The 27,442-nt window shown below is 37.6% G+C and overlaps 1 protein-coding gene across 1 annotated transcript; it reads left to right on the top strand.

The window, feature by feature from the left end:
• tet2 (tet methylcytosine dioxygenase 2) lies at positions 1-25,280 on the top strand. Its single transcript, XM_084403247.1, has 10 exons — positions 1-413; positions 13,974-16,844; positions 17,732-17,822; positions 17,927-18,020; positions 18,234-18,442; positions 19,466-19,616; positions 19,705-19,794; positions 19,960-20,097; positions 20,724-21,075; positions 21,269-25,280. Exons 2-10 carry the CDS (start codon positions 14,018-14,020, stop codon positions 22,645-22,647), a joined length of 5,331 nt encoding a protein of 1,776 aa, XP_084259373.1. The 5' UTR covers positions 1-413; positions 13,974-14,017; the 3' UTR covers positions 22,648-25,280.
• Positions 25,281-27,442: the final 2,162 nt, after the last annotated feature.

The following is a 27,442-nucleotide window of genomic DNA, read 5'->3' as shown; positions in this document are numbered from 1 at the left end:
GCAAAAAAAGGAGGGGGAAGAAAAGAAACTCAGTCCCTTTGTGTGTAGAGGACCCAGCAGGAAAGCGATTTTGCAATTACTTCAGCTTGCCGGCAAAGCTAGCTTGGTTCCTCTGATCTGCACACCCTTGTACACTGGACTGTCTCACTCTGCTCACTGTCTATACAAGCACATACAAGAGTGAGCGTGTTTATGGGTTGCGTCTGGAAGCGCTTCGAGAGCCAACAACAACGCAGGGTTTCTGCCCCTGATGATGAAAGCAAACGTCAGACTAACCCATGAATATTGATGCGGAGGTAGTCTGTTTCATAGACGGAACAGAAGGAAGCAAGATGGCTGCCCTTTAGGATTTGTTTAAGAGGAGACCTAGACGGTTTGTTGGAATTCTACAAAGTGGAGGGACTTAAAACAAGGTGAGAGAGTTTTTCTGTTCTTGCCCTTTTTTCTCTGTCCCCCAGGGTCTCTTTAATGGCTTCAAGCTCTTGTTTAGCATTGTACTGTCCTCTTTAAAACCCGTGAGCTGACATAATAATGAAAGCATATTAGATAAAGCTTCACCAACATGGCTGACGTTTTCTGTCTCTCTTTCTCCCTCCCTCCCTCTCTCTGTCTCTCTCTCTTTCTCTCTCTCTCTCTTTTCTTGTGCAGACAAAGTATTTCAAGCATTTCAATCTCATTTGTTTTCATTATTCATTATTTTTTTAAACATAAGATGTTGTGCAGAGGACAGATTTAGGAATGTGCCTGCTTTAAAAAATTGTGATCTTTGTGAGGCTGTTGGCCAATTCCTCTTCTGGCATTATTTCCCAATGGATCTCCTGTGCTGAGAGCAAGACTAAACAGTCACACTACTAACAAAATTATCTTATCTCTTCAGTGTCCACCGGCCTTATTGGACGGCTGAATGTAGATAAAAGAAAGGGGTGTTTTAGGAGGTGAAAATAATTTCTTTAATATTTATTCCAAAAAACTTTCTTTGTGTAAAGGATTTTTTTTTTTTTTATCTGACAAAATTCTTCTTGCTACATTTCCTTCATTTGTTGTGTGCTTTGATTGAATGTGGGAGTTTGGCCAGGGATAGTGGAACTCCTTGCTTTCATTGCATTCATCAGTGAGTGACAAGCAGACACAAAGACTAGCACAGTTCTGAGGTAAAAAAAAAAAATTTTAAATACAGAAGAGCGTAGTGGTGGAAGCCCACAAGGTCAGAGGCTTTAAAAGAACTGAAACCCAACCCCATAGCACCATTAGCTGAGGGCCACCGGAGAGCGGACTTTTTTGAGTTGTCTGACATTAATAGGATTCCCATTGTTTATTTGTACACAAGATCTAAATTATATATTACAATTTTAAGCTCACACATGAATATTCTCAATTGGAGAAAAACATTTTTTATTACATTTAGAGAACAGTTTATTGTCCATGCTGAATTTGATTTAAATTCCTTTAGGATATTATGCACAGCAGAGGTGGGCTATAGTTGCCTGGAACATATCTGCATATGTTTGACATTAAGCTTTAGACTATTGAAATTCCATACTGAGCAAAGAACAAAGAAAAAAAAAGAACAAAGAAAAAAGTCAAATGCTTGAATAACTTTGACCATTGTATTAATAAAGTCAACATTCAGCGGAAAGTGACCAAGTCTGAATTCAAAGTTGCTTTTGACACTTAACAATCAAAAGTATTAATTTGAGTAAACTGTTACAAAAGGCTACAGCATCTGTACTAATGAACTGCAAATGCCACCTTTGTTTAACTGATTTTAACAGCCCTATTAGGATTTGCATCATAATTGGCTGATGGAATAATACAGATAAAAGTCCTGCCCCCTTATTTTGTGTATTTAGCTTGTGTATTCCAACATTCTGCTTAGATGAGAAGTGTGGAAGTTAGTTCATGCCTGCAAGGGGATGCTTTATGGAGTGCTGTCAATAAACATGATAGAGAGGTGGTGCAAATGCTAATGTAACTACAATGAAGGGATCTGGAGAGAGTCAAGGGCCATAATGACTTCATGTTACTGTTTAAGCTTCAGCTCCAACTTTAAGCTTAGAATTGATAATCCCTTGGTGATACAGCGGAGATATTACAGCACATCACTCAATAAGCATAATTCTACTTTAATACAATTGTAACTGGTACATCTCCATGGCATGATATTATATTTAGTGGTGAGAATACACAACACTGACAACATTAGCTGGAACTAAACTGGAAGTTTACTCAGACCCTTTTTCCTTGTTAAGAATGTTTGGATCAAGATGTACTTCTGTTCATGACATCCTGTTCATGATCCTTGCATGATAAGAAGTATATTTGTGTGGGGTAGACTTGAATTATTCCTCAGAAATAAAATGTTTTTGTTAAATTCATGAGTGAAAAACAAACATTTGTGTTCTAGAGAATGTCTAATGTTTCATTTTATTGCATATTCAATTTTATAAACACTCTCTGGCAAACAAATCTATGCTTTTCTGGTTTTCAAATCAATGCTTAAGGTGACAGATTTTACATTAATTGTACTTATAGTATATTTTATTATTGTTGTTGTACTTGGTGTTTATAATTGTAGGATTGACAATTTTAAAAGAAAAAGAACAATGAGCATTCAGGCAGAAATTGAGGTTTATATCGACACTTATCATCGGCTTATTAATTTTTTTATTTGCTTTGGCTTGGTGTTTATAGTCATATTTTCCATATAGTTTCCTCTCAAAAAAGATTGTATTGTCTCTACTTGGATTGGATTTTTATACTAGGCATTTACAGTAGTTTTATTTGTAGGGTTTATTAAAAATGGAATATATAGCCTACTGTATATCAATTACCATACCCCTTGGTCCAAAACATTTTCCAGCCTGCATAGTAATTTATTAGCTGTCTTAGATGGCAGCTTATATTGCACTGTATTTACAGTAGGTGTACACATTTTTGCACAAATTGCACACAATTTTGGTGTAAATTTTCACAATAGTTCTGATTTCTGGCATTTATATGACACCAGATACACCTTTGTCTCATCCTTCAGTGCAAGTCATTGGATGTTTGATGTGAGCCGGCAAACTGAGGAAACTTTCAGGGTATTATAATATGTATTGTTGTGAAGGTTTAATCTTGGACTGAATTTGAAAGCACGAATTGAAGAGCACACTCCACGTGTGTAAGCGCACATGGTTGCTCTGTTTACAAACATTAACTTACAACCCAGTCACAGGGTTAGGTAGGGAAGTGTACTTACGCCAGCCAAGGAGGTCACTGGAAAGCAGGTCATTGACTATGCCAATTTAGACCCTTTCCAGAACATCTGTATTCAAAAGGGTTTAGCTAAATTAAACTCATGGCACGTGGTTTGGATTTTATTCTGCCATCTTCAGTTCTTTGAAAACTACAAATGTCTTGTGGTTAAAGGAGTTGGCTGAACATCTTTGTAAAGCTCAGGGAATCGCTAAAAAAGATTTTTTAATTCATCATCTTTTAAAATAAAGTAACACAGATTGGTATCGTACTTCTTGAGAAAGCCAAATGTTAATTTCCTCTGAGGTGAATGGTGAAAGTGATGGTGCATTTATAAATGTGGTTTTCAAAGGTTTTCTCTCCAGTTCCAGCTGTGCAGATTCAAAGAAAATCTGATTGGTTTCAGAAAACAGTGGTTCATAACAGAAACACTTGATGGTTTTCCCCCTTTATAATCAAAGATTAAGAAAAAATGTATGTCAGGATGATGTAAGAATCATATGCCACATGCTAATTTCGAAAAACGGTTATGTCAGTTCAAGGTTGTAGGGGGATTTTGCCTAAGAATTGCCCAGAAATAAGTCTACCAAGAAGAGGTTTGTTGCATGTGTCTGTGAAATGTTGTGTGTGTCTGTGTGTGTGCACAAATCTAATACCAGCAGACACACTAATCACAACCAGGTTGCTCACAAGCCCAGCAGCCCAGTGCAACAAGGCCACAGAGTCAAGAAATCTAAAAGGACCCTTTTCATAAAATACTTCAGAAGAGTGTTTTCAATACTTATCGATACACCGAAAATGCGAGAAAGGGGTTTATCATTGACATACAGTCATTGGTTGGCACGCCAAAAGTCACCTTGTTGACAGCAGAGACAGCTGAATCTCAAAGTCATTCAAGACTATAAATTACCCATAAGCCTTGCATGACATTACCCCATTTCTAGAGGCTAATGACGACCAGGAGTCGATCTGAAACTTGTAGAATGAAATTTCGAACAGACAGAGGGTGTAACCAATGTAGCCAAATACTTTTAATATGGTGTGTCCTGTGTGTTTGTGTCAAAGACATTGTCTGTGCTTTTGATTTCCATCAGTAGAAAATAATGGCATAGCAGTGGTCTCTGAAGTCAGACTGTTTTTTGGATAATAAATGGGAAGATATTCCAAGCTAACATCAAATGTAGAGCACATGGTTTGTCAGTGTTGTGTGGAATATGTTTCCAGGAAAATTACATAATAATAATTATAACTTTATTTATTTATTTATTAGAGCTTTGTACACAACATGTTGTTGCACATTTACAGATTTAAATTTCTAGGTAAGACGAGGAGAGAACATTGGGATGAATCAGGATACAACTGACAAAAAATGCAATTACTATTTTAAAGCTCTGATTAAATATTCCTGTTAGGAATAGTCAGCCATGGCCAAAACGGGGTCGATTAGCAATAGCTTTAATATCTTTAGGGAAGTCTCATGCCATCACTCCTGAATTACCAAAACATTGATGTTGTGACATTCTTACCTACCTTAGTTCAGACTATTATGTGAGCACACTGACACAAAACACAAAAGTGTTTTTAACTGCAGTATGTTTTGTTTTATTTATATTGTAATTGTATCTATCTAAATGTGCTTTGTAAGGAAAACTGGGTTTGTCTAATATTATTCTAGCCATTCCCCTTTGTAGAGCCCAATGCTAATCATAATGTTTTTTAGTTTTTTTTTTACGCTGACAAATACGTAACAGATACGTAGAATATAAGAGGGTACATATTTAATTGATGAATTGTCAATACAATATATATCCTAGGGTATGATTTTACCCCAAAATTCAACATATCTAACACATAATGGCAACTGCAAATCCATGTTTTGCTGTCTGGATTCCAGTTAATTCTGTAAACTGCAGTGATATTTGCTTATTTTTGCTACTCAGTGGGTGTAACCGCAGTGACTTACGCCTACTATGACGTCATGTGCATATTCTCTGTACTGTTAGTGAACATCCCGACGCCATCCACACTTCTGACACTGGCATTTAGATGACTATGTAAATATGTGCTGTGCGCTTTCCTTTCAATAACAAAAGTAGCAATAACAAAACAGTAGTTGAGAAAGCATCTGATTATAGCGGTGTGGATATGTTTGCACAAACTCTGCATTTCGGCACTCCAGTAAAGTTACATCACGTTTATTTTTATAGCACTTTATACAACACTTTATACAATTGTTTAAAAGCAAGCAGCTTTACAGTATAAAACATGAAAAAAACAGTGTCAGTGTCTCTTTCAATTAGAATTACAACTTCAATATCTATAAAGCGTCTCTCCAGTGTATTTATGTTTTTCCTCGCAGAGGTCTGACCTTGTCAGACTGAACAGAAGAAATGAACCGGAGAAGATTTAGACGTCAAAGAAGGTGGAGCCTCAGAGCACACATACCTATTACGTAATCCTCATGGACCAATGGTGGATAGTTCAAAGTTCAAAGGTGTTTCCAGAAAGTTTGCTTTGGCAAAATGTTTCGAACTTCCGAAATGAACACCAAACGAACTTCATTTTGGCCCCTTTTTTGTTCGAAATAACGTCACACCAGCTCGTTCTTCGAATTTGTTTTATGTATATCTGGCCCTTTGGACCCAAGACAGCTTTGTGGAAACCATATTTGACCTGTGTTACTTCGGACACCTTGTTATTTATATGAACAAAGTGATAATGATTTGACAGGTGTAATCTCACTCCTCAGACAATTATACTCCTAATCGCCTCCCTATACACAGATTGACCGTATCACTCTCTGTCTCCAGAGTTGGTGTGTGGTGGACAATCTGGTGCACTATGGCTGAAATGCATGGATGGATGCAGCACACTGGAGGTGGTTAAAGAGGTAATTGCCCATGTTATAGGCAATGTTTTGTTTTCTCCCAGCTGCGCTCCATTTTTCTGGCTGCTCTCTTAAAGGCCTTAGTGTGCTTGTTGTACCACAGCATTGGACTATTTAATCTTCTTTAAGTGCAAAGGAGCAACTGTGTCTAAAGTGCTGGAAAAGAGAGAGTCAATAGTTTATGTTGCAACATCGAGTTCTTCTAAGCTATCTGGGATGCTGAGGAGATGAAACTGATCAGGAAGATTATTTATAAAGCAATCTTAAGTGATAGAAGTGATAGTTCTGCTATATTTGTAACAGGGAGTCCTTTTTGCAGCCTTGGCTACTAAATGGAGTATACACAAAACTTAATAATGATCTGAGATGTCATCGCTCTGCTGCGGAATTTCAATGGCATCAACATTGATTCTATGTGACAATATTAGATCTAAAGTATACCGACATGATTTGGTCCCTGACACGTGTTGCCTAACTCCAATAGTTTAGGGTTTAGAATGTTTCTAAATGCTAATCCCAATGCATATTTTTCATTATCTACACATGGATATTAAAATCACCAACAATTAGGACTTTATCTGCAGCCAGTACTAACTCTGATAGAAAATCAGCAAATTATTTGATAAAGTCTGTATGGTGCCCTGGTGGCCTGTATACAGTAGCCAGAACAAATGTCAAATGGGATTTATTACTTACACAAGATAGCTAGATAGTGTTACATAAAGCAGCACCTCCCCCTTTGCCTTTCAGACGAGGCTCGTGTTTATAACAGTAATCTTGGGAAGTGATTTAAAGTAAATGATTTAAAGTAATGTAATCGTCTGGTTTTAGCTAGGTTTCAGTCAAACACAGCACTGTAATCATATAATTTACAATAAGTGCTTTTGAAGAAATGGATTGTATATTTAGCAGCCCGAGTTTTATCATTTGTTCATCTGTATTATAACAATTGTTTATTTGTTGAACATCAATAAAAAAATTCCCCTTAAATGGGTTTGGGAGTTTTTTGTATTTGCTAATTCGGGGAACAAACACAGTCTCTATGTGATGATATCTAGGTGAAAGAGTCTATATGTGTCTATATGGGATTTATCTGACCTCAGTGACGTGAGACAGCTAGCAGACGGTCAGATTAGCCAGTCTGTCTGCTTCCTGACCTGGGCCCCAGTTAATCAAGGTTCAGCTCTAAGACTATGTGCCATATTTCTAGAGAGAAGAGCGGCACCACCCCAGGAGGGATGAATACCATCTCTTTTTAACAGGTCAGGTCTGCCCCAAAAACTTTTTCAGTTGTCTATGAACCCTATATTATTCTGCTTATTCTGACACCACTTAGACAGCCAGCCACTGAGTGATGACACATCACTCTCATCAAAGTTTAAATCCCGTCTAGCTAGCGCTTCCCATAATGTTTACGCATTAAGTCAGTAGGTGGAGAGTAGGCGGGCTTTCACGGCTCTTCGAACACATTCGACCACATGAGCGTTTACACTAAGAAAGCAATCCGGACAAATGGGCTTCCGACTACCTCTGGAAGTGGTTGAAAGTGGACAAGCTCAAACGTTTTACACCCAAATTACACCTGTATTTAGAGTCGTTCACTTGTGATCCGATCGACCAAAATGCATTTTAATGCCAGGTGTAAACAGGGCCAAAATGTATAGAGGAAACTGTCAGGATTTACAATGGAACGTTTTATAAACTAAATCGTTAATACAAAACAAAGCAAACTTAAATGTCATGCATATGGCAAGCTTAAACATCTTATCTATACGATGCTTGTTTTTTATTCTTGAGCTTGCCACAAGCATATGCCTTTGTTTAGCTTTGTTTTGTAACTCTGAGCACATTTGCAACTGAAGACCCCAGTCAAGATATAAGAGTTACATTGAAAGTAAAGAGATGGCTAGGGCTTCTCAGCTTTCATGTCATAGCAGTAAATAAAACTCTGTCACATACACATAAAAGAGAGCTGATCCCACCAGAATCAATGTGCTTAGCACATGTGTTCACTCTTTTGCATTTTCTCTATCTCTTGTCTCTATATCTGTGTCAGTCAGTCATGCTTGGTTAATGTTTAGAGCAGATGGCCATGCAGCACCAATATAATGATCACCATGGCTACCAAACTCTCTGAAAGAAATTTGCTTTGCACTGGGCACAGTTCATCAAATTAGTCAGATATATTGACTGGTGCAGAAACAAAGAAATGGGGTGGGTTGGGGGTTGTAGAAAGAAACAGAAAGAAGTTGAGAGGAATGTATATTGGAATTATATTTTGGAAGTTGATTTTTGGGAAGGGAGATTGTATGGAACAATGTGCTTAAATACATATTAATTACACTGTAGTAATCTGTGGCTATTTTTACTGTTTACTGTCTGAAGCAAAAGGTCAGTCTGCTAAAACTGGAGTTATAAAGTGTGTTGTAAAACCTATGCCAAGTTAATTATCATCGACTCAAATACACCAAACACCACCACAGGGAAGAAAAGAGGCAGTGTAGGTTTAAGTGAACGATTACAGATAGGCAAACTACTATAGATTGATCATTTTATGATCAGTAGGGATTGAGGATGGGATTTCTTTCTTTTCTTTCAAAGTCAGTACAGTATCAATTTATTCAGTTATGAAGTTTTTCAAAACAAAAAAACAGCATTGTGATTGAATTTACCACATGATCTAATTTTTTCTTATCTTAAAATGTAAATTAATGTGTTGGAGCAACAACCTAATCACAACTGAACAAATTATTGTTTTGACAAGTTAATATTTAGCGTGTTAATGTTTATGTTCAAGCAGCCGTAACAGGGTGGATACTGAACCGTACTTCAAACAAAAATCTTATACAATACTGTAGAACCTCTGTAACAAACTTATATTGTTAAGGTTAGTCTGTAATATAACTGGAACACACCGTGAAAGACCGCATTGTAAGAAATTTGTCCATAATTATAACATTTTATTTTTTCAGTACAATTTCTGTCATGTCAACTTGATTATGTGATATGAGTTTAAAGGGTTTTCAGATTTTCAACTTGATATTCTTTGCTATAATCAAAGTAGTTGAAATGTACAATGAACTTATAACTGTAAGTTGTCAATTTGGCACCACTTTGATCTTTATTAAAAGTTTAAGGCAGAAATTAAGTTCATCGGTTGTATCAATGCAGGTCATGCAAAGGTGGCTTGGTATGAACGAGAGCACAAAAACTGGATTGCAAATTGTTTCAGCAGAGCCACATCTGCCTTCTATTAGTAACAAAGGACAATGGCAGGTCCAACACAGACTTAAGAGGGGACCTAGTTGTGGGTGAAATTACAAACAGAAGAGTGTATCTGCCTAGCATTTGAAGTAATCTACCTCTCCTCAAATCCTCTCCCACAAAGAGGATTTAAAATGTCACTGGGGATGAACAAAGGGTTCACAGACGAGGAAAAAATAAGCAACTTTAAAGACAACTTCTATTTGATCTGTTTTGTTTACTATTCCGTTGTTCTAAAGAAATCTGATTCAAATCAAAATGTGATACACACAATCAATAAATTACAAAACAATTCTCACAGAGCTCTTCCAAACAGACTCTGAGGCATGTCTCATACCTTCCCCCGTACACATGCTGACTCTATAAATACCCGTTCATTTCAAAGGGGTTCTTTCCTCTTTGTTTCCATTCTTATGCTTATGTCTTCTAGTTTCTTATTGGAAAATGACGAAATGTTACGGATGTTGGTGGCACCATTAAAGCAGGCTGTGGTGTTCAGAACCCCACCCCCCACAAAAAAAAAAAAAAAAAGTTGGTTAGGTTTAATGATTTTGTTTCATGAGTCATAGTGCTGATGTGTTGAATGGAGTGAGAGTGCAGTTTTCCGGACACACTTACACACACTCTCTCACACACTCTCTCTCTCACACACACACACACACACACACACATTCCAATGGCAGTGTGACACTTGAAAAGGAAAGAAACACTGATCCTGATTATGTTAACTGGCTTACGGTTTCTTTTGGTACTCTTTATAGCAATGTGGAAAATGTTTTCAAGTCAAAGTTCCAAACTGCCAACAACAGTTGTGAAACCTGACATTCTGGTTGAGCTTGTTTCCTTGTCTGTGTGTCAGGGGGAAATAAGGCATGGTTAATGCTCAGAGGAGAAGAGTGAAAGACACTTACAACCCTGCATGCGTGACATTTAAAGCACACTTGCACATGAGCTGTATGATCAAATTACAGTGGGAGGAACCAAGGGATGATGTTTCACTCAAGAGCACAACTACAGCCAAACACCCAGCAGCAGTATGTTTAGCAATTTATCCATTATTTATTTAGAGTGTTAAAAAAAAAGTCATCATTCCTGTCTGAAGTGCGCACGAGTAACTGTCTAAAAAAATTATTCTTGACACAAATATATATATTACAATCATGCCTAATTGAATTTTGGATCCTCTGACTGTTTATCAGAGACCATGTCTGAAACAAGGACAACTCTTGTCTCTTGTCATAACACAGAAACACATTGACACAGAGTAGTGCACCACATATTTTTTTTATAACACTTAACCCTAACACTAACCCAAACCCTAATCTCAAAGAAATTATTTAAAGCATAATACTACTACTACTGATAATAATAATAATGATGATTCACTTGTTTGTCCATAGTACCACTGTTAGAGTGTAAACCATGAAAGACATAGAAAATGTCACTCCCCACTGACCTGCTGTATATTTCAACCACAACCCTGAGGCTAAGGAACTGTTAAATTACAAAAACAATAAATACCATTGCTGTTTTACCTGTGTGCTTTTCTTTTTCTTTTTTCTTTTTTTCTTTTTTCTGCAACCAAAGCACTGATCAGTTGTATACACTTATTTATTACAGTGGGAGATCACACCAGTTTGAGCTCTTGTGAGATACAGAGAGAGAATGAGGATTAATTATTTTTATTTTTTTTATAAAAAAAAAACAGGATAGACAACTAACTGAATTTAAAGCCACTCCTAGCTGACAAGAGACCAGATAAAAACATAAGGATTATTGTTTGTGTTTTTATGTTTTTATGGATTGTCCATAGGCATTTATTTAAAATATATCACATTTAAGTTTAAGAAACATATCAATCTTCTTATTTTAACTATATGTATGATACATCCAATGCAAACCCATTGTCTGAAAGTTTAGTGCATATAGACAGCTTTCAGCTGGGATCTCGTGCTTTGTCATTCTAGCTCAGAGAGATTTTTTGTATTGTTTTCAGTGTGGGCTTATCCAACTGTGGCAAGCTGTTTGGCTTTTCTCAGCTGTTGGGAAACTCTGAAATGGCTCTGGAATGGATCCACATTCTAGCTTCATGGAGCACACCAATCACAATCTACCCCTTTCCAGAGATGATAATAGATACAAATTTAAAAACATGCAGTCAAACTTTTATTAGTATTGTTTGACTATAGCTAGTAATAAATCACAGGTCAAGTCACAGAAGAGTATTTTTCATATACACACACATTAAATATATATGTGTGTGTGTGTGTGTGTGTGTGTGTGTGTGTGTGTGTGTGTGTGTGTGTGTGTGTGTGTGTGTGTGTGTGTGTGTGTGTGTGTGTGTGTGTGTGTGTGTGTGTGTGTGTACACATGGCTTGACATTAACACCCACCAACCCACCAAATGCAGGTGGATTGTAATGTAATCTAAGCTAACGCAAAAGCTAACGCAGGTGTTACATGTAACCAAACGCAATCATCAAACATTTAACAGCATATAATTATCTATGTTTTGTTTTCTCTATGTCATCGTTCTGAATCAGATCCGGACTTATGTTGTATGTTCAGATATTTAGTTTTGTGAAAATTATCAAAAAGGCTGGTGCTGATTGGCAACTTTTTTTAAAACACTGGCGGAGAAAGAGTTACATTTTGAATATTAACATAGTAAATAAACCTAATCCAATTTATATGACTACGCTGGTATAGTTCATGACAAAGTAGATCTTGATTGAATTTTCTTAAATAAAAAAGTTAATAAAACAAATATATATATTAAAATATTATTAATAATATTCAAACTCAAACAGATGGAAACCATTCCATGAAGAATCTGTTACATATTAGATATCCTGTAGCCAAATGCAGGTGGATTGTAATGTAATCTAAGCTAACGCAAAAGTTCTTTCTGTATGGCTCTGTAGATTTCATTACAAACAAAAAATCTACATTTGTCTATTTTCAAAGATATTTGACTATTCTAAGTTATCTATACATGTTTGCATAAATGTGAAAATGTGTTTTTGAAGAGATAAAAAATTATGATTTATAGAAGCCTGGTTTTCTAAGATAGTGCATAGTAAAATTAAATAGAAATGTATAGTGAAATAGATAATGATTTTTGAAAAAACTAATGCAAGGGGCTCAGGGAATAAAGTCGCAAAATATATTATAATGGGCACTGGTAGAAAAAACAAATCTTCCTTTGCTATAATCCAAAGCCACTTAATGATAAATGAAGTATTAGGAGTGTAAATTTACGTATATGTTTACAATTTAAAAGCATGAATTGTAATTATAATCAACCCCCAGTTACTCTCATGTTCAACAGTTCTAATTCATATATGCTCAAATCTATAAATACCAACCAACATCATTAACAAATTGACATGGGTACAGAACACCGGATATCAAGATGGCTGGAACACATTCTTTGTCATTAAATACTTAGTGAAAGTTAGGGCAATGTTTATGACTGAAGCTGTGAGATCCAGGACTTTGTTTTTTAACATGTCTTAACAAAATGGTGTGCATTGGTATGCACTACACAACCCTTGCCTGTAAGCTTCTCAGATTTGACTGCAAGAAAATGCTAAGCATGCAAGGAATGACATATCTTTTTCTTTTTTAAAGACCTTCTCTGGTGGGCATGTTTATTTTGAGATATGGGCTAATATTTCAAAACAGTAGAGTCTGACTTGAGAGGGAAAACAACATTCAGACTTGTAATTTCTTACAGCATTTCTCAGCATCTCTCAACTGAATTCAAGCTCCCTGCACACACATATACATTAGCCACTTGTCCACCTTCGGGCCGTAAGTTTCTAAGGTACAGAGCGATTACGGTTATATTTCCACTTGAGCTTGGTTCGGCACAGCGCGATTGCAAACTGTTCTTGGCCCGGAATTCTCAGCATGGTTGGCCATGCTGGTAGAATGCATGTAGTGACGTCGCCATTCAGGATTGGTCACTTGTCTGTTGCCTGGCTACCAGTTTCTCTGTATCTGGCAAAGTAATTTGAGTGGTTTAAGCGAAATAAACCATAATAAAATTTAAATAAATATATGATCATCCTCCAACGCGATCACTATTTTAATCTCATACCATCTGTAAAATATTGTGCTACCAAGGCAACGACTGATGCATTTTTAATACATTCCAAAGAACTCTGTTATGATATTTTGAATACATCACTCTTACACTGTGTCTATACCAGACGCGAGCGGCACAATGTAATGCGACAAAAGCAAATAGAGCCCATTATAAACAGTGATGTTGTCTACACTGGATGCGCCGTGACTATTTCTATATTCCCCATTCTATTTCTGATTTATTCCAAGCACACATGCAACTTCTGTCACAAAGGACAAATGGATTTGTAACGGCCGCTTTGTCACATCCAGGCGGTGCGCCGCAACAATGGTCGCGTCCAGTGTAGAGACATTGTTACTAGGTATGATATCTTGGTAAAATCTAGGCCATTTTTGACAGTCCAGATCATTAGTTAGTAACCCACACTACACCAGTACATTATAACTAAATTATGTTTTTACAATTATGGTAACATTTCTTCTCTTCCATGTAGGACGCAGAGAGGGCAGCCTTGTGAATGGACCCAGAGCAGACCAGATGGAAACAGAAAAGACAAACCATGAGACGGAAAAAAGTCTGATACTTGCACAAATCGGTGCCACTCAGCAGACAGACCCTCTTCTCATCAAGCAACAGAATGGAGATCAGTCACCTGAGCTCTTGTCTCAGCAGTTCAATGGAGACACAAACTGGAGCCATCTCAAGCCCAGCACAGTGGTCTACCCAATGAAACGACAACAGGATAATTGTTCTAGCCCTGCAAACGTGCAGGGCATATTTGATCAAAACATGTATGAGATGAATGGACAGATGAAACATGCTCTAAGTGAACAGACATATTTAGACTTTCACCAGCCTAAAAAACTCTGTACTGATTCAGAGATGAATGGAAATGAAGACCCGAGGCTTTGGGATAAAAGAGAAACCGGAATGGAGAACCGATTAGAAGGATTCTCTAAGCACAACAAGCCAGGAGATTTTGAGATAAAACATAGTAAAAGAAACTGTAACTTTCCTAATGGGGATTTATTCTCACTGTCACAGAACAAGCAAGTTCCAATGTCCAATGGTGCTACAACAAGACCACCTTCAGTAAAGGGTATAACTGGTGAACTCTTAGAGAAAACTTTGTCTCAGTATTACCCAGAGCATGTGTCTATTGCACCTCAAACCAACTCATCTCAAGTAGATCAGGTCACCAGCAACCTGCCTGAGCAGGCAACTTCTTCACCTTCATTTACCTCAGGTTTTCCTATTTCACCCCATACATCTTCCTCCGAGCCACTTGCCAAGGCAGCCCCAGAAGTACAAGGCAGCAATGGCTACAACCCTGAATTTACAGTGAATGGATACTCTAGCTTTGCAGCTGAGCAAAAGAAGCCTGCTTATCCTCTCTCTGACCTCCCAGAGTTGGGAACACAATCACTGAGTCAGGAAGCTTCAGAGTCCAATGTGCCATCACAGACAGGCATTAATGGTTGCTCACAGATTCAAAAGGATAGAGAAGATAGAAAAGATAACCTTCTGAGCGAAACTGAGTGTTTAAATATATTCTCTAAGTCCAACCAGGATTTTAGCTGTGAATCGTACAAACTCCCCCCCGTGATGGCAAGTGCCCCCTCACAAAAAACTCAGACAGGTCAGCAGAACCTACAGATTAAGGTGCTACAGAAACAACCAACTGATGAAAGCCTCCACAACAATAGAGACTTTTCTTTGCTACAGCAACAGAACCTTGAGCCACCAACAGTAGACAGCAGGTTGATGTCCCAGGCCTGTACACCAACATCTCAGAATCAGTACAGTGACCATGATAATAAGCCTAAACCAGGTCAAGAAAAGACTATGTCAAAGAGTACAGATCACCCATCCCAGATGGAATGGATAGATTTAAACTCGGCTTCAGCTCCACAGCCATCTACTGACCACTCACAGATGTGGGATTTTTTCCTTCCACAGACCCAAATGCAGCAACATACAGTCTCGCAGAGCCAAAGTCATTGTACAAATTCCATGCCCTCAAACAACTTCCAGTCTTTGAATTTCAGTAATCCCAGTTTTCCCTCACATGACAGTCAGGCACAAGATTGTTACAAAAACTCCCTACCTCCTACACAATTTCCCCACAATTCTGCCCCTGAATGTCAACAAAGAAAATCCGGAATGCACAATCATGCTAGCATGCAATTTGACAAACCCCAACACATGTGCCAAGAATTATGCAAAAATGATCAAGACCAGATACAATCCCAGAGCTTCCTCTCTCAGCCACCACCTACTGAGCCTCATCAGCAGGCCACCAGCACATTTCCCCATCAGTTCCCTCAGGACAGACAGAATATGCAAGCAGCTCCACAAAAAGATGTTTCCCACATCCAGGTAGATGCACCACTCTTGAAACGGCTTAAAACAGAGGGCTGTCTTCATTCAGAATCCCAGACAATATCTCTAGGTATTGAACCCCCAGCACAAACACTGTCTAGGACAGCTATAAGAGAATACTCAACATTTCCAGACCCATCTGATTCAAATGTACAATCCTTGTCTAAAGAAACAAAAGCTCTAACAGAGAGGAAACTCCAGCAGAACATACAGTACTCTCAAAACACCAGTAAACAACAACCAAACTACCAGCAACCTCTCCATCGCAGGGTACACAATCATTTGGAATTCCCCCAGTCTCCGATTCCTCAATCACAAGTTTCTAATGGTCTTCAGATACCGGCTCAAACATTAACCAAATCTGAATTCCAAGAGCTCTTTGCACAAATCCAGAGGGAGTCTCTCCCAAGCCAAGGTGTTCAAGGAGATTTGCAGAGGCACACAGCCTTACGAATGCACCTTCTGCAGAGGCAGGAGCAGCAAGGCCCCAACAACATCAGACCAATTATGCCAGCCATAAAAACTGAAAACTGCTCAGGTTTAGAGACCTCAGCTCAACTGCCACCCATGGAAGTGCTACAGCAAGATCAAGACAAAACCAAAGTCATGCCAGTGGTTGTAAAGCAGGAGTATCCTTCTTCATCCTGTGAACAAAGCCTGCAAAGGAGTATTCTAGCTACCATGGAACAGCGGTTAAAACAGTATCAACTATCACCTGTGTTTGAAAGAAAGTCTTTGGTCATCAAGTCACCTAATAAGGTGAAGGTGGAGATGGCTGGGGCTGTGACTGTGCTCTCAACCAGTGCTGAGGGGAATGTCAAGGAACAGTGCAAACCACAAAACTTCACCCCACCTAAAAAGATTGAACCCGGGTTACAAAGCTTTCTGGATTCACCCATGAAGATGCTTAATACACCAATAAAAAACTTACTAGATACACCTATGAAGACACAGTATGATATTCCTTCATGTCACTGTGTTGGTAAGAGATTCACACCGCTTTTTTTGTCGTTGTTTATACATTAGAACTGCACACTTTTTTTAGTCCATGATTAACTCACCATCAAGCCATCCTAGGTGTATATGACTTTCTTCTTTCAGATGAATACAATCAAAGTTACAGTAGGCTATATTAAACAATATCCTGGCTCTTCCAAGTTTTATAATGGCAGTGGATTGCAACCAACAGATTGAAGCTCAAAAAGGTGCATCCATCAATCGTAAACAAACTACAAACGGCTCCAGGTGGTTCATAAAGGCCTTCTGAAGCAAAATGATGAGTTCGTGTAAGAAAAAGATTAATATTGAAAACTTTATAAAGTAAAAGAACTAGCTTCCAACCAAACGAATATACAGATTCCACTTAAGTGTAAAGCACAATTTATGCGAGTAATGCGACGTACTGTTAATAGTTACGCTATGCCATGACGCACTACGCTACTTCTGATGCCATAAATTTAGTAAATTGTGCATTAGGGGCAAATAGACTGCGTTTGGCCGGAAGCTAGAATTTTACTTTGTAACGTGTTAAATATGATTTTTTTTCTTACACAAACTCATCGTTTTGCTTCAGAAGGCCTTTATTAACCCACAGGAGTCGTTTGGAGTTTGTTTACGATGGATGGATGCACGGTTTTGAGCTTCAATCTGTTGGTTGGAATCCACTGCCATTATAATATTTAATATATAATATTTTTTAATATATCTCCGATTGTATTCATCTGAAAGAAGGAAGTCATATACACCTAGGATGGCTTGAGGGTGAGTAAATCATGGGCTAAATTTCATTTTAAAGTTAACTAACCCTTTAATGTTTTTATATTAGTTATACATTTTATTTCTCCTGACAATCTACTACAAAATCCACAGACCAAATCAGTGAAAGGGACGAAGGACCATATTATACTCACTTAGGATCAGCACCGACTGTTGCAGGCATCCGCAAAATTATGGAGGAAAGGTGTGATATTATGAACTTCTCTCATGCACAAAATAAATGCTTGTAACTTACTCTCTCAGTATAGATGTATTTTTTTAGCTATTACACTATATTTCCTGTGACAGATCTGGACTGACTGGAAGTGCCATTAGGATTGAAAAAGTTGTGTATACTGGCAAGGAAGGCAAGAGTGGGCAGGGCTGCCCCATTGCTAAATGGGTAAAGGCGATTTATTTATATCCTGTGTGTTCTCTTTTTTGTACAAATGCATCACCTCTCTTTGTCTGTTTCTGTAATTAAATATTAAAACATTCTTGTTAGTTTTCTCATCTACAGCACCCTCTATGGAAAACTCAGTTACATGACAGAGGTCTCAAACTGCTACCTGTATATTTTCTGGATATATCTGTACATGTGCACTATGTTGTGTAGGTAATACGGAGGGCAAATGTAGACGAGAAACTCCTGGTCTTGGTACGAGAACGGGCTGGTCACTCATGTGAAACATCCTGTATAGTAGTGGTCATCTTAATTTGGGAAGGCATATCAACGAACCTGGCTGACCGTCTCTACACTGAACTCAGTGACACACTAACAAAACATGGTGCCCTAACCAACCGCAGATGTGCTTTAAATGAGGAGTAAGGACAAATGCTTGTTATTGTTTTTATTTCACAAATACAGTAAATATTTAAAGGTTGTATCAGTGATTTCAGGCCCCCCAAAAAAAGGGGTTTCACCAACCACTCAAAACCAAAACAAATAGTGTTCCAACCAATCACCGACAGGGGGAGGGTGTTGTGAGGTTTTGTGCTCGTGCCCGGCTGCACGCGAAGTCAGAGCTGAAGAAGAAGCTGGCTCAAAACCTCACAACACCCTCCCCCTGTCGGTGATTGGTTGGAACACTATTTGTTTTGGTTTTGAGTGGTTGGTGAAACCAGTTGTTTTTGTGTGCAGATCTCAGAACCTAGGCTGCCTACAGAGACGCGTTTTTTTGACGGCATGCTTATGGGGCGGGCAGCTAGCGGATCGTTAGGAAAGATTAGATGAATGTGATCTTTTTTTGGGGGGGCCTGAAATCACTGATACAACCTTTAAGTCAAGTCAAGTCACCTTTATTTATTTAGTGCTTTTTACAATACAGATTGTTTCAAAGCAGCTTTACAGTGATAACAGAAAAATAACACAACCAAGTTTGTTTTGGCTGTAGAAGAAAATTTCATTGTCCAGCTAAAGTAAATTCAGTGTTGATTAATTTCAGTTGTAAAAATCATTGGTTACTAATTTATTTCATTTATCTATACAGCAGCTCTGGAGAAAATAGTAAAATCATCAGTCAGCTCAGTTCAGTTCTCATCCAATGGTGTCAATGCAGTCAGATCAATAATATCATTGAATATTAAGTGTGAATATTAGTAAACAGTCACCAACCAAAAGACCAAAACATTTTTATTAAATTCAATTATTAACAACCGATACATTTATTGTCTGTGGTCTTGCTAAATATCTGACCACTTTCTGCTTATTGTACAGTTATGTTATTTATGTTTTCCTAAAAACAAGATATTTAATGGCTTCAACAAAACATAGAATTCTAGATATCGTAAGGTATCTTTACAATATGTTATTTGTCTTAAAACTTAACATTCTGTCATTTTCCTTAGGAGAACATGTGCATGTCAGGGTTTGGAACCTGATGCCTGTGGAGCTTCTTTCTCCTTCGGCTGCTCCTGGAGCATGTACTATAATGGCTGCAAATTTGCCAGAAGTAAAATCCCACGAAAGTTCAAACTGCTTGGTGATGATCCCAGGGAGGTGAGATGCTCTCACACAAACACAAAATGGAGTCAACAAAGGACATACAAAATAGGAAATAACAGGAGAATTTTTTATTCCCTTACAGGAAGAGAAACTGGAGCAAAATCTCCAGGGTCTTGCAACTTACATGGCCCCAGTGTATAAAAAAATGGCTCCCGATGCTTACAGCAATCAGGTATACGTTTAAGCTTTCTGCTTCAGTATAGTGTATTTACATATATGTATAGTGTTGTAATATATAAAAATAAGACTGCAATAGTCCATTAATTGCATAAGGGGCATATACCAAATTTTAAGTTAAAACAAATTTCTCATTTATATATCTACCAATATTTGATAGGTGGAGCATGAACACAGAGCTCCCGATTGCCGCCTGGGCCTAAAAGACGGACGGCCATTTTCTGGAGTGACAGCCTGTCTAGACTTCTGTGCTCATGCCCACAGAGACCTGCACAACATGCAAGGGGGCAGTACTGTGGTAAGAATTAAAGTCGACATGAAACAGACATTGTGATAGTCTTTTCTTCCCTATTGTGATGTATTTCAGAGTGAAATGGCTTCTGGAATGAGAAATAAATGTAGGGCGGGACTGGATTTCGTCCTTGGGAATTGATTGGACTGTAGGAAGTTGGAGTTGCTAACTAAATGGAGGCAGAACTGAATGCCAGTTAGCAGCCAGTTGTGAAGGATATTTAATCTCACCCTCCACCGAGACATGGCACGAAGAGAGCAGATGCTGTTTGAAGGGGAGGGGAGGTTAATGTTAAGATTATGAGTGGACGTGAATTTAAAAAATAAATAAAGATGTGCACAGAAAAATAATTTATAATAAAAACTTTTAAAAAATAACATTTACATTCAGTAAAAAGTAAAGGATTGTCCATTTTGATTTCATGGTGACTTTAAATACAGTACAGTGTACCCTAATCAGACTAATAAAGAGCATTCACCGAAGCCAGCAGTTAAGTCTATTACACGATACAAATAATATATACCCTGCTTGATACTCTGAAGGTGGAAAACAAGATAGCTAAAACACAGTTGTGGTTGCAAAATGACATATTAAACAGGCCAAACCTCCCTCTCTCTTTATTCCTGTTGTAGGTCTGCACGCTAACACGAGACGACAATCGTGAGATTGGAAAAATTCCTGAGGATGAGCAGCTGCACGTGCTTCCCTTATACAAGGCCTCATCCACTGACGAGTTTGGCAGTGCTGAGGCTCAGCTGGAGAAGACCAAGACTGGTGCCATTCAGGTGCTCAGTGCCTTTCGTAGACAGGTGCGTATGCTACCAGAGCCTGCCAAGTCTTGCCGGCAAAAGAAGCTGGATGCCAAGAGAGCTGCAGCTAACAAAACAAACCCCAACACACCTAACTCCAAAATGGACAGCACCCAGCAAGCAAAGCAGAAACAGACCGCTTATGAGAACCCAGGCCAGAACACAACTGTAACAGGTACAAAAGCAAGGCTTCAAAATGGATAGAACCAATACTCAATTTTTCAAAATGTATTCAGTTATAATTCAATATTTGAATTAGGGATGATAAAATAAATGATATAAAAAAGAAATGGAACAAATTCCAAGTGTTTATCAATGTTTCAACACCAAAAGTTTACATTTTGGTCTAATCCCATTATTTCTTCCAGGCCCAGGCAACATAAATCTGGACTCTGGGCATCTCCCCCATGCTCATGCTGGCCATCAGCCTCAGCAGCACCGGCAGCAAACACAACCTAATTCTAATCCCACTTACACTGTCCCACAGTTCCCTAGATTCTCAAATCCATCAGGAACCCTCTCAAATGCTTCTAAACCAATGACCCCACATCCTCAAACACCACCTACTGCCAGTCCTTATCCCTCTCCTTTACATGCACCCAACTCTTACATTAACGTGTCTAATGCACCCACCCCATACCCCAGGTCTCTTACACCCAACCCTCTCTATACTGGTTACCAATGTAATGGGGGGCTTCCCATGGAAAACTACCACCCTTACTACTCTTCTAATCTAAAGCATCCAGATATGTATCATCCCCAAAGAAATTCACTGTACTCTGAGCAGCAGTACAGTGCACCTCAACATTACGCTGTCAACTACCCACCACACTATGGAGAGCCTAGCTTACCACCCAATGGTTATGGCACCTGTAACATGAAACCTGGCATGCACTCTATGGGACATTACCCAGGTTATAATCCTAATATGACACCTGATGCCTTCTCCAGGCCTCCTTCAGCCCATCTACATTTGGACTATGCTAGTATTGGCAAAAGCAGCCAGTTTGAAGCTTACCCCAAGCCTCATATGTCCCAGAATCCTCAGATGTTTCCCCCAAATCCAAATACCTTAAGTATGCAAAGTAATAAAGATTTAGAGATAAACATGCATGTAGCAAATGGTATCCCTCAGGTTTTTCCTTCTTTGGGTAATGAATGCTTCAACCTAAACCAACATCCAGGCTTGAGGCATTCCAGTGAAAATGCCCTTAACCCCGCTGTCAACCAGACACCACTTACCCAGAGTTCAGAACAAAAAGAAAAGGAGGATGTGTGGTCTGACAGCGAGCACAACTTCCTTGACCCTGAAATTGGAGGGGTGGCAGTGGCACCTAGTCATGGTTCGATCATTATCGAGTGTGCTAAGCGGGAACTCCATGCGACTACACCAGTCAAGAAGCCTGACCGCAACCATCCCACCCGTATCTCACTGGTGTTTTACCAGCACAAGAACTTGAATGAGGCAAAACACGGACTGTCTCTGTGGGAAGCAAAGATGGCAGAGAAGGCCCGGGAGAAAGAGGAAGATGCTGAGAAGCACGGTGCTGAAAATACAACGAGCAAGAGCAGTGGAAAGAGAGTGAAACGAGAACATTCAGAACCTTCTGAACCCTCAGACCCTCCATATAAGCGGTTTCTTCTCATGCTTACAGAACGGTCAATGTCCTGCACTACTAATACATATGTAAGCACATCCCCCTATGCCTTTACCAAGGTGACCGGGCCTTACAATCATTTCCTGTAAAAACCTCTCAAGGTTCAGAGCATTCATAAACACAAGAATGAGAGTGGCATCAGAAAAATGACATGGTGCATGAAATGGTGCTACAATATAGTGACCTCAGTGCCACTGGCCACATAACCCATAATTCTTGTTCAGTTTCAGGTTATTGACAATAGTAAGATTCTGTATTACTATACGTAGAGCATCAGTTGGCTTTTTACACGACCTTTACTGTTTGATCAATTGGAAATATTTATGTATTATTTAAATACTCACGTATGATAACACTGTTCTTCATCCATGGTGCTTACAGTCCAACAAATTTGGACATATTACTGGAAAGAAATATTCATCTTAGGTGACTTTTGTGGCTAATCACATTTTATGGTGCTAGTGAGTGTTTTGAATGCAAAAACTTGTTTTTAAATGCCTTTCTTTAACAACACACAACTTGTATCATTTTAGCATTTTAGTAATAATGAGGGTATCACTTTCTGCTCTCCAATTTGAAAGACAATTCATTACACTGCATTCATTTTAGTTTCACAATGTGGAAACCAATAATGATGAACTCCATAGTGGATAGTTAAAAATCATTTAAAAGACTTTTAAACAATTTCGCTGGTGCTTTTACAATTTCACAATTTCTTTACACTTACTGTATAGTGAGCCACTGAGGGTCAATTTTGTAACAGTAATGTTCTGAGAAAGAAATTACACAAAATAACAACAAAAAAAAAAAAAACCTTGAAATTTCAGAACACTGAATACTGGAGTCAAGAAAAACAATGGTCAATATGTTGTCCTCAAAGCATATATCAAGGAACACATAACAGGGTTACTTTTACATTAATGTCACTGTTTCAAAGGCAGCTGGCTTGGCTTGCTTTTTACATAATGCAACTTTAGCTGTATAAAAAAAGTTGAGATGTGTACAGTAAATTAAATTTTTTTTGAATGTAAGCTTAGACAATAGTTTCGTAAAGAAGAGTACTATTTCTTTGGGTTTGAACTGATTTTATTTCAAATGGTGCTACTTGACCTGCTATAAATATAATGTGAGAATCTCTAAGGGCGTTGAGAAGGCTTATGAATGATGTAGAAAAACCTACTTATCATATACCTCAGAACTAGTTTGGCAATAGAATTATTATATCAAGGTGTTTCTGTTATTTTACTTCCAAACACTTTGTAGCAAAAATAACACATACCTTAAGGCCATTATTGATGCAAAGTTCATTTCTTACTTTCTTTACACTTGATCTACTAGAAAGTATTGCTTGAACTTCAAGTGTCAATGGAATTGCAAAATCAGGGATATATCAGCTCATTTCTGTGCATAAACATCACTTGTGTTCATGTTGTCTTCTCTAAAATATAAAGGCTCAAACCTGAATTAAATCCTAATGAATTACTTGTATACCACACACATATCTAACTTTATTAGAAAATTAAAACAATCAGAATGTATGTACTGTTGAAGCAAAATGCTGATAAACCTTTTAAGAAGTAATTTGAACATATTTAACATGCACTGATTTAATTAAAGGGAAAGTGTCATGACATATAAAGCAATGCATCTTGCTCTTTACTGAAGGGTTAGACCAAGTCAGTTAAAATACTATGTGGACAATTAGTTGCATATGTATAGTTTGAGGCTAAATGCATTTACAACCACTAAACATGTTAATGCCTCTTACACTACTCCTGTCCCTGAATTAAATTAGATATTTGATGAGTTATTGGTAATGAATGAAATACAACTCATTCCACTCTAAAATGAAAAAATTAAGCACTTCAATTTGTTTTTCAAAAAAATTAGATGTAAATTCAAAATAGGTAGAATATTGTAAATTTATTAAATAGATTATTCCACGTTGTATATACCACATAATTGCATTGCAGAAGTCTAAGTCCATTCTTCTTAATTGTCCATGTTATGTACGAAGGTTAATTTCCATGTTTGTTTAAAGTACCATCAACCCACACAATAATAATAATAATAATAGATTTTGCTCCAAAAACCTTTGTCTTGTTGGTATTCGGGTTACCTGTTTTTTTCTTTTTCTTTTCTGTCATACAATAGCAACGTTTACAATTTTTTTTTTCTATTTTTTTTTTTTTTTTCTATTAGAAATCAATTTGATGTACTGACTAGTTAAGGAAGAAGCTTCCAGTTCTGTAGTTTAAATTAGATGTTAAATTTAAGTGTACAGGGCCCAGCTTGAGTAGCAGGTTGTGTATGAAGCAAGTGAAATGGGTGGTTAAAATTTAGTGAGTGACAAGAATAGCCATACTTGAAGATGCTTCGGAGTGTTTCTGAGTGGAGTCAACTTTACTTGAATGAATTTCTGACTTCAACTAACGAACTGGGGTGCACAACTTTTACATTAAGCTAGCAGTTTATGTACACGTTGGTATTTTGCCATTAGACACTAAAAGTTTTAAATGTACTATTTTCTGCCGTTTTTGTATTGCTCCTCGTTTGTAATGCTTAAAACATTGAATTAAGAATGGCTTTGAATACTGTAAGTATTGTATTGTACTGAAGAACTGAATGCAGTTTATTTGAAAACTATTTGTTATGATTTGTTATCATTCCTAATATTGCTGAAATGTGGGTTTTTTAATAAAATGTATATTTATTTCAAGCATTTACAGTAAATTGTACAATGTTTAATAACTTTGACTTTTTCAGTAATTAAACAGTTAAATATATAAAACGTTTTATTTATAATTTGCAAATAGTACAAATACAAACAATCAATAGAAAAGTGTTCAACCCTTGACGTTTTCATGTTTTATTCCTACAATATTTGGATTATTTGTTGTTTATTATTATTATTTTATATTCTATTTAAACAAAGTCTAAAGAGGTGAAAAGGCACAGCATGTATGTTTTCACAATAACTGCTGTTTTACAGAAATTACAATCAATTTAAGACACCATTCTTCTTGCTTTGAGAATGTATTCATTGAAAAAGCTTTTAAAATAAAATGTTTTTTATTAATATATTTTCATGGAAAAGACTAACAGAAAAGATTGGAGGAGTTCATTTCTACTAGTCCTTGATTCTGATGCTGCACATTTCAGGGAAAGTAGTACAGCATTATTCATTATTTATCACCTTACTAAGAAAAACTCATCTTGTCCTAATTTGAAGCCAAGAAAAGTCTTGGTGGTTCTAATTTTGGAAGACTTTACAAGGTTCCATTTCTTGACATTAGTTAACATGAACTAATAATGAACTTTATTTCTACAGCATTAATTATTATTATTTTATGTAACTTTTATCAAAAGGTTGTATCCTTTCACATTAAAGTATGAACTTTGAATGAAGAACAAACAATTGTATTTTTATGAATTAGCATTAACAAAGACACATAAATGCTATCTATATAGTTGTAATCAAAATTATTCAACCCCCATTGCAAATCAGGTATATTGAGTAAAATCAGATCCAAAGCACGCACATCTAAGGCAAAGCAATATGTTGCTCAAATTGGGTGCTCGACAAGAAAATTAATAAAAAAGGGGGAAAAAGTCGGCACACCATGGCTCCAAAAATGTGAAAAATTTAATAAAATCGTCTGACGAAGAGCCTACGTGCTCGAAACGTTACCACCTGTGTGTGAGTCTATTATTACATTTTTCACATTTTTGGAGCCATGGTGTGTCGACTTTTTTTCCCTTTTTTAAATCAGGTATATTGGCAAAATGTTATTACTTTCAGCTTTTTGCAATGAACAAATCTAAAGTAATTTAAATAGCTCAACATAACAAATCATAACTTCATACAAGTGGTTTCTCCAAATTCAACTGAAAATGCAACTTTTAATGACTTCTGCATTCTCAAAATTATTCAACCCCCTGGATAGAATGAATCCCTCACAACAGCACAATCTGCAAAACAGGTGTTGTCTCAAACTAACCTGACGCAACTAATTAAGGGCTTCATTAGTTGCACCAGGTGTGCTTGAGCTAGAAAACATGAAATATCTGAACTGGCTAGGTTTGTTGAGTGTCACGTTTGACTGCATGTTAGAAATATGGCTAAGTCAAAAGAATGGTCCAAAAGGTTAAGAGAAGATATAAATCACCATTCACAAACAAGGAACAGGATACAAAAAGATAGCAAAGGCACTAAATGTTCCTAGAGACACCGTTTGAAAGTTAAAAGTTAAAAGTTACAGTGGTTGCACTACCTGTTACACTACCTTTTCAGCCCTATGGATCAGCGTTATGTCTGCAGGAAGAATGAAGCATATGCTGAAAAGAACACCCTGCCTACAGATAAGCATGGTGGTGGCTCGATGATGCTCTGGGGCTGCTTTGCATCCTCTGGCACTGGCATTGAAGTATCAGGAAATCTATAGGAGAAAACGGCATGCCATCAGTGAGGAAGCTGAAGCTTGGGCGTCATTGGACCTTCCAACAGGACAATGATCCCAAGCATACCTCAAATTCCACCAGGGTTTGGTTGCAGAAGTCCTGGAAGATTTTACAGTGGCCATCACAGTCACCTGAAAATAACCCTATAGAAAACAAAAACAACCTTAAACAACCCTATAGAAAATCTCTGGTGAGATTTGAGGAAGGCGGTTGCAGCATGCAAACCCAAGAATATTACTGAACTGGAGGCTCATGAGGAATGGGCTAAGATTCCTCAGAAACGCTGACATCTGGTTATACATCTCGTTTGCAGCAGGTCATAAGAGCAAAATAGTGTTCTACAAAGTAGTAAGATGCTTGCCATGAAGGGGTTGAATAATTGAGATTGCAGAAGTCATTAAAGGTTGCATTTTCAGTTGAATC

This window comes from Rutilus rutilus, assembly GCF_951802725.1.
Source record: "Rutilus rutilus genome assembly, chromosome: 2".
Lineage (NCBI taxonomy): Eukaryota > Metazoa > Chordata > Actinopteri > Cypriniformes > Leuciscidae > Rutilus > Rutilus rutilus.
Note: the sequence above shows the minus strand (reverse complement) of the source record. Positions and strands in the feature narration are given on the sequence as shown.

Excerpts from the sequence above, each read along its gene's own strand:
- tet2 (XM_084403247.1), top strand. The coding sequence starts at position 14,018 with ATGGAAACAGAAAAGACAAACCATGAGACGGAAAAAAGTCTGATACTT. Across the intron at positions 18,021-18,233 it reads GCTGCCCCATTGCTAAATGG|GTAATACGGAGGGCAAATGT; the intron begins GTAAAGGCGATT and ends TATGTTGTGTAG. Across the intron at positions 19,617-19,704 it reads TTGGTGATGATCCCAGGGAG|GAAGAGAAACTGGAGCAAAA; the intron begins GTGAGATGCTCT and ends ATTCCCTTACAG.